Source organism: Capsicum annuum, chromosome 2, assembly GCF_002878395.1.
Source record: "Capsicum annuum cultivar UCD-10X-F1 chromosome 2, UCD10Xv1.1, whole genome shotgun sequence".
NCBI lineage: Eukaryota > Viridiplantae > Streptophyta > Magnoliopsida > Solanales > Solanaceae > Capsicum > Capsicum annuum.
This window is the reverse complement of record NC_061112.1, coordinates 57,235,923-57,244,677: the sequence shown is the minus strand read 5'-3', so window position 1 is coordinate 57,244,677 and position 8,755 is coordinate 57,235,923. Positions and strand designations below refer to the sequence as shown.

Genomic DNA, 8,755 nt, shown 5'->3' with positions numbered 1-8,755 from the left:
GTTTTATGAGAAACTGCTGATGCATTACATATATATATATAGAGAGATCTATATGAATGCAAATATAAATTAAATTATGCAAAATTGTGTTTTTAACTTCCCATTGGGGTTTTATGAGAAACTGCTGATGCATTACACTCACCTGGTGCGGAGACTGGTGGAACAGGATAGGGAAAGGAAGAAGGACTTGCACATGGTGTTTATCGACTTGGAGAAGGCGTACGACAAATTTCCTAGGGAGGTTCTTTGGAGATGCTTGGAGGTGAGTGGGGTCCCGGTGGCGTATATCAGAGCAATCAAGGACATGTATGATGGAGCTAAGACTCAGGTTAGGACGTCGGGAGGAGATTTAGAGCATTTCCCTGTCTTGACAGGGTTGCATCAGGGATCTACTCTTAGTCCATTTTTGTTTGCTTTGGTGATGGATGTGTTGACGCGGCATATTCAAGGAGAAGTGCCTTAGTGTATGCTTTTTGCGGATGATTTAGTTTTGATTGATGAGACGCGGGGGTGTGCGAATGATAAACTAGCGTTGGAGACAAGACCCTTGAGTCTAAGGGGTTCAGGTTGAGTAGGAGCAAGAAAGAGTATTTGAAATGCAAATTTAATGACATGAGGCTGGAGAACGAAGTGGTAGTAAGGTTGGATTCCCAGGAGGTGTGTAAGAGGGATAGTTTCACGTATCTCGGGTCCTTGATTCAGGGGAATGGTGAGATTGACGAGGATGTCTCCCACCAAATTAGGGCGGGATGGATGAAGTGGAAGTTCGCCTCGGGGGTGTTGTGTGATAAAAAGGTGCCGCCCAAGCTTAAAGGCAAGTTCTATAGGGTGGCAGTTTGTTTGGCCATGCTTTATGGAGCGGAGTGTTAGCCAGTCAAAAACTCTCACATTCAAAAATGAAAGGTGGCGGAAATGCGGATGTTGCGTTGGATGTGTGGGCTTACTAGGGGTGATAGAGTTCGGAATGAGACCATTCGGGAAAAAGTTGGAGTGGCTTCGGTGGAGGACAAGATGCGAGAAGTTCGATTGAGATGGTTCGGACACATGATGAAGAAGGGCACGGATGCCCCGGTTCGTAGGTGTGAAAGGTTTGCGTTGGATGGCTTCAGGCCGGGTAGGGGTAGGCCGAAGAAATACTGAAGAGAGGTAATTAGGCGGGACATGGAGAAGTTGCAGCTCACTGAGACATGACTCTAGATAGGAAGATCTGGAGGACGCGAATTAGGTTAGAAGGTCAGTGCCAGTTTCGGTCGTTGGGGTAGGGCTTTTACTTGGTGGGTGTATTATTCTTGTTATGCCACCTTGTTGCGTGCTTTATTACGAATTTGTTTACTATTATTTGTTTATTATTCATTGTGGGTGGCGTATTTATGTGTTCTCATCTTGTTCCATGCTTTATTACGGATTTGGTTATTATCTCGTGTCTTGAGCCGGGGGTCTATCAGAAACAGCCTTGCTACTTTTTCGGAGGTAGTGGTATGGACTGCGTACATCTTACCCTCCCCAGACTCCACTATGTGGGAATACACTAGGTTTGTTTTTGTTATTATTGCTGATGCATTACACACACACACACACATATATATATATATATGTATATATATGTATATCTGTCTGTGTGTGTAGCATCTATCGGTACTCGCGTCAGTCAAGTCTCTGACATTCCTTCCTGAATAAGATTCCTGAGAGAGATGGTTGAAACAAGTAATCTAAATTGTGCGGTCTGCTGCACAATTGCCTAAATCAAGCTTTTTGAAATTTTGTTCACCCCTTCTATTATAAACTTTGCCATCCTAACATTTTCTTTCCAACTATGGAGAAAGAAAAGAAAAAATGAAGAAAATTTTTCTCCCAACCATCCACGTCCTCTATTGAGATGTCCATTTGAGAATCTGTCCAACAGAAATGGGTTAAGATTATTTTAAGTTATTTCTCAAAACTAGAGAGCATACATTCATTTGTTCCATATACTAATTCAGATGAGTTGTTCTCTTATTACCTCTTTTCAGATTGGAGTTCTTGAAGATACCAGAAATCGCACTCTCCATGGCATCTTACGTGTTCAAAGTTGTTTTAGAGGTCACCAAGCTCGCCGACATCTCAAACATTTTCTAAGAGGAATTGCTACACTTCAGTCATGTGGGTTTGATTGAACTTTGAACTTTTTGCTCATCTGTTATTGGCTTATTGTAGGGTTTATGACTCTGTTACTGCATGCTTTCTCTTTACAGTTGTACGTGGAGAGAGAGCTAGAAATGAATATGCAATCTTACTACAGAGACACAGAGCAGCTGTGTGTATACAAAAGCAAATAAGAGGCAGGACCAAAAGGAAGACTTACGAAAATGTTCATGATGCATCAATTGTGATACAATCTGGTAATTCCTAAAGCTCCACTGCAATTTTTCCGACATGAGTAACTTTTTTTTATTTTGCATGATCCTGATAAACGACAGATATTGGCTGTAAGATAGATGTGAACAAATTGCTGTACTATTTGGGCTTTGCAGTGTTATAGACTCCTCTTATTTGTTAATGTGATATATTAATGTGATATATTTACTATATGGTTTAACAATACTGTGACTTGTTCATTCAATAGATTTGACATGGTTTTTAAACTTAATGTAATAGTTTTTTATCTCATTGAATTTCTTTTCCAGTGATTCGTGGCTGGTTAGTCAGAAGATGTTCAGGAGACATTGGACTGTTACAATTTGGAGGCAGAAAGGTAATCATGGGTGGCTTTAAATTGGGGATGACAACTTTTTGTTACGTCTCTTTATTGTGCACTCACTGCTTATTCAAGTTTGTTAGTTAACTTTGGGTTCATTGACACAAGCATACCATTCATCTTAATAGCGATGGGCCATTCTCTTCTATTGGTTTCTAATCCCGATTAGCTTCTTATAGGTTAATGAGTCAGAAGATGTGCTGGTGAAATCTTCTTTCCTGGCGGAGTTACAACGTCGAGTCCTTCGAGCTGAAGCTGCTCTACGTGAAAAAGAGGAGGAGAATGACATACTTCACCAGAGACTACAGCAGTATGAGAATCGTTGGTCAGAGTATGAGTTGAAAATGAAATCCATGGAAGAAATATGGCAGAAACAAATGAGATCACTGCAGTCAAGTCTTTCCATTGCAAAAAGGAGCTTAGCCCTTGATGATTCCAGGAGGAACTCTGATGCATCAGTCAATCCAACTGATGAGAAAGAGTCTAGTTGGGAGACAGGAAGCAACCAGAGGGCCCGAGAGAGCAACGGAGTAAGACCAATGAACGCCGGTCTTAGTGTCATAAGCCGATTAGCCGAGGAGTTTGAGCAGAGGAGTCAAGTATTTGGTGACGATGCTAAGTTCTTGGTGGAAGTAAAATCAGGTCAAGTTGAGGCTAACCTGAGTCCAGATCGTGAGCTAAGGAGGTTGAAGCAGATGTTTGAAGCTTGGAAGAAAGATTATGGATCAAGATTGAGAGAAACAAAGGTGATTCTGAATAAACTGGGGAGTGATGAAGGAGGCAGCGACAAAATGAAAAAGAAATGGTGGGGAAGGAGGAATAGCACAAGGTTGAACTAAAATAAATTGCCTTAATGAGTCATAGTTTTTGCTTTACATACCAGGCAGGGTGTTGTGCAGTGAGCAAGTCTGTATAGAAGTGAAAGGGATGTTTGTATAATGTGAGATTCGTAGTAGTATGTAATTTTAAATGCACAACATTTCTGTAAAGTTAATCATTTTCTATGATATTCATATCATATTTGTGTTCAACAACTCATATTTAGCAGCAAAGACAAGGTTACAAATATCATGTGGTTTGGAAATGGAAGAAGACGGTTTTGCTAAAAACAATTAGAATAGATTATTGAAGCAGAAACGTACAAATTAAATATGAAACTGATACTGGGTATGGATGGGGAGCCTTGGAGCAACAGTAAAGTTATCTCCGTGTCATTTATACATCATGGGTTAGAGCTGCTAAAACAGCATTCGCTAATGTTTGCATTAAGTTGGATTGTCTACATTATAACTAACTACAACTTACATGTTTGCATTAAGTTAGATTGTCTACATTATAACTAACTACAACTTACAACTAACTACAACTTACATGTTTGCATTAAGTTAGATTGTCTACATTATAACTAACTACAACTTACAGTTCATCATGACCATAAACGTTGTTGGGGCATTACTCAAGCCAAAAGACATGACTAAGAACTCGTAGGCCGTAATGAATCTTAAGGGCAGTCTTATGTCTGCTGCCTTGCAACTGGTGGTATGTTGACTGCTGCTTTGCAACTGGTGGTATGTTGACCTAATATCAAACTTAGAAAATACGGTTGCACCTTGAAGCTTGTCAAACAATACATCAACATGTGGTAGTGGATACTTGTTCTTAATAGTCACCTTATTTAGCTGTCGATAGTCAATAGACATAAGCATGGAATCATCTTCTTTCTTCGCAAAACGGATGGAAGCACCTCATGGAAACACTAGGCGAATAAAACCCTTACTCAGAAGATCTTGAAGTTGTGCTTTAAGCAACTTCAACATAGTTGGAGCCATACGATATGATGGAATAGAAATGGGCCGAGTGCCCAACTCAACATCGATACGTAAATCGATATCACGCTCGAATCGGAGACAGGTTAAATCAGTAGGAAAAACATCAGCAAACTTACTAATTATAGGAATTGACTAAAGCGAGGGAGTGTAAAAGCTAGTATCACAAACATAAGCATGAAAAGCTATACACTCCATCACTATCAACCTCCTTTCCTGAATAAATGATATAATCTCTCTCACCTCACAATCTGAAGGATACCAAGGATACCAGACATAACTAATGGAGCAGTCTTGGTGAGGCAACCAAAGACTGCATGATTGGAAAACGACCAGTCTAAGCCTAGAATCGCGTTGAAAACCACTGTGTCTAAGATAATGAGATCTACTCATATGTGACACCCTAAACTGGTCACTAGACAAGTCCTACATATTCGATCCACCACCAAAGAATCACCTACGAGAATAGCTACGCACAACTCACTAGAAAAATTCAAATGAGAGCGTCTGTTAAGCCTCTAAATCTTAGTAAAGCAATGTGTCGAGATAAGGCCAGAAGCTACCCATAAAAACAAAGTGTCACATGAAGGAAAGAAAAACTATACTAGGTCCTCAAATGAGGAGGACTCACCAACTGCTAGAATCTGAATTGCTAATATCTACCCATTAGCCTGAGAAAGATCATCCATATCTACATTTATAAAAATGTAGCGCAGAAGAGGTATGAGATCAGTACAGGGATGGTACTGAGTATATAGGAGAAAAACTAAATAATTGAAAGCATAATTATATCATAATTTTGTTGAAAAGACAAAAATGTGAATTTCGTAAATATAAATATCAACGGCGAGTAAAAGCAGTTAAAGGACCATAACTAAGTATTTATGAAAAACAATGCATAACAGGAATCATACTATATAAAATCATATAAGAATCATATCATGTAAACTATAAGAATGGAGTTAAGTCTTTTTGATGAGAGTTTCTTACAACAGACAAACATCACCTGATCTAATGATACCAAGTATCATACTTTTTTTAATCAAAATAAAAGTAGGACTTTCACATAGTTCAACTGTGCTGTCAAAGGCTCAAAAACCAATACTTTCTCTACTACCCCTAGCAGCAAATTGTCTTCTATGTTCTATGTTCAACAAGTGCAAAATAACAAAAGTTGATAATTAAGTGATATCAAATTACCACATTAAGATATAGTAATGTCTTTGCTTTGAAAATGATTTTATGCTGCCGTGGCATAACTAGTTCTTGGTACCAATATCCTTAACGACATTAATCTGCTTTTCACCCATCGTAGACAAAACAGACACCACAAGATCTTTCCTTTCATTGAACCCATCTTTAATCCGCTTCAACAGATTTTCATTGGTGGAAAGCCGGAGGTCATCCTTGGTGTTTCCATTTTCAGTAAGAGGACAGACAAAACCATCTTCAGAGATGTCAATTAGCTGATAGTCGGTACGGTTCACACGTGGCACATCACAGATGTGGGAGGACGGAACAATATCTTCAAGTTTCTTTCTATTGAAAATGTCAATAGCCATAAAGTGACATTTAGTATGTCCATGCTTGCCAATTTTTGAAGTGGAAACCTCAACAACCTTGTATGGACGTCCTTTGATAACTATGTAACCATTCTTTCTGATAGTACCAACTTGTTGTGGGTATGTTTTTGAAGCACCATCATCTGCCTTTGACTCAGAATGATGTTCTTCGTCTGACATGTTCTCTCTTTCTCTCTCTCTCTCTAGGATTTTTTTTTTGCTATACCAAGTATCATACACCCATACTGGAAAGTGACATGCCCCAAAATCGAGCCATGTCGTATGGGCACCTCAAGCCCATATGAACCGGAGGTTACCTCGATAACCCAACCCAATTATCATCACATCCATCATAAGGGTCGGTTGAATTCCGACCATATAATAAGATAGCGAAAAACATACTACAAGTCATAACTTAAACATGTCTAAACACTTCATTAGGTTCATCACGCTAACCAATATATCCAAGTCCACAGTCTTCCCAATACCTCTATACAAACTGATTTTAGAAATGTATATGTCGGGACAAGCCCCCGACAATAGCCAAACCAAGTCAAAATGAGACTAAGTCTAGAGATAAGAGACCAAGAAGGAATGTCTTTTGAAGTAAGGAAGTTCACCACTCCCAAATCAATTCACGAACCGCTTTTGATCAACTAATCACTGCATAGGAAGAGAATATGATGCTTCGGTCCCTATGTCGCATGGGGACATAACATTCGAAAACGGTTAGCGATTGGAGCGCTACCATGTTTCTCAAGAGTAAGGATAACATAGCATCATCAATCAACAACAATTGAATATATCATATTCAACCATATTTATGACCTTATCCATACATATAAGTATATCACATGCTAACAAGTAAACAAGTCATAACAACATTTTCAAAGCACTCAATCATGAGACATGAAGTAGAGGACTCCAACCTTCCATACTCAGATTTAAAAATTCTTATTAGGAATGACACTTCAACCACATTCACATATCACTTAGACGAAGGACTTTAACCATGTATACACTCGTTAAGCAAATGACTCTAACCACATACACACCCATTCAAGCAAGGGAATCTAACCACACACTCACATTCATTTAGGCAAGGGAATCTAACCATACACACATGCATTTAAGCAAGAGACTCTAACCACACACACACATTTATTTATGCAAGGGACTCTAACCACACACACATATTCATTTAGGAAAGGGATTCTAACCACATGCCCGCACAATAGGCAGGGGACTTTAACCTCATACCTATTAGATAGGGGACTCTAAACCAAGATATTTTATTTGGCGAGGCACTTTCACCTCAAGAGATCTCATTATGCAAGGGACTTTAACCATAAGTTGTTTAATTAGGCAAGGGACTTTAACCTCAAGCCCTTTCATTAGGCAAGGGACTTTAATCTCAATACATTACGACTATATCATTAGTCGACATTGGGACTCCAATCCTTTGTTCATACATCATCATATATTCAATTCACAATCAAGGAATTTAACCTATTTAGATAATTCAACACTATACATGACCACATAGACCTCATGGGAGCCTTTGTTGCTCAACCATTTCAATAGGTCAATACCTTAATTCAATTTATCATATAATTAAATTTATGGTCATAAAGAACCTCACAAACTATTCACATTTCATTATCAAACTTATACCACATTCATACCACACTTTAGTTTAACACACAATTCAAGTTCATTTTCACATTTAGGGACTTTAACCCCTCATTAACCCTCACCCAACAAGCTCATAAATTTCACCATACATGCTCATAATACCCTTACAATATCATTTAGCAACTATTCATACTTATTGGGCCATTGCCCTAGTTCGGAACATCATCAGCATAAGACTAGACAATTCATTTAGACATTTTCACAAACACCTTGTGTGCATACCTTTACCAAGGCCATTTTCATGATAGAAATTATCAAGATTAGAGTTACTCAAGACTCATATATTATACCATATTTAAGAAGAACCCGCATGTGCAAATCATCATCAATAAAATGTATAAACACAAGTCTAAGCAAAAGTTCACATTATTCATCATTTGGTAACAAAACCCTTTCATTTGATTTCAAAATCACCATGTACACTTACTAATACAAGTGCAAAATGCATGTGTTTAGAGTTATTTATCAAGGGGAAGAGTTAAATGCCTTAGACAACTTGATTTACCAAGAGTCTTGACTTTACTTTGCCTCTTGAAGATCACCCTTGAAACCCTAGCCTCCAATTCTTCAAAGATAAGTTTGAGAGAGTGCTTAGGATGTTTGATCCATCAAAATGGACGTTTAAGAGGATACAAATACTTATATAGTGAGGGGACTTAGGGTTTTAGGCATAGGAAACAACCACAGGGCCCTTATTTAAAAGCTGAAAATAGACCCGTCCAAGGGTACGAATCACTAAAGGAACCGTACCCTAGGGTACGAGTGGTACCCTAACTCATACCCTAGGCTTCTCCTAGGATACCTACACTATTAAGGGTATGAACACACACCTTTGATTCATATCCAAAGGGTATGACACAACCCCTAACTCGTATGCTTCAACCGTATCAAAAACAGTCCTCAAAGTTTAAGTCCAAACTCTAGACTCACTTGGTATG

At 38.7% G+C, this 8,755-nt stretch overlaps 2 protein-coding genes across 2 annotated transcripts in view; one reads left to right on the top strand and one right to left on the bottom strand.

Annotated features, from left to right (window-relative positions):
• Nucleotides 1-3,768, top strand: part of LOC107877703 (myosin-1) — a 27,837-nt gene extending 24,069 nt beyond the window's left edge. The window contains exons 20-23 of the mRNA XM_016724396.2: nt 2,010-2,139; nt 2,232-2,378; nt 2,664-2,731; nt 2,914-3,768. Coding sequence (XP_016579882.1) covers nt 2,010-2,139; nt 2,232-2,378; nt 2,664-2,731; nt 2,914-3,573 — 1,005 coding nt within the window. The 3' untranslated portion in view covers nt 3,574-3,768. The remainder of the gene's footprint in view (nt 1-2,009; nt 2,140-2,231; nt 2,379-2,663; nt 2,732-2,913) is intronic.
• Nucleotides 3,769-5,819: 2,051 nt separating this feature from the next.
• Nucleotides 5,820-6,302, bottom strand: LOC107877046 (eukaryotic translation initiation factor 5A-2-like). The gene has a single exon (XM_047406294.1). The coding sequence runs from the start codon at nt 6,300-6,302 to the stop codon at nt 5,820-5,822; it is 483 nt and encodes a 160-aa protein (XP_047262250.1).
• Between the last annotated feature and the right edge of the window lie 2,453 nt (nt 6,303-8,755).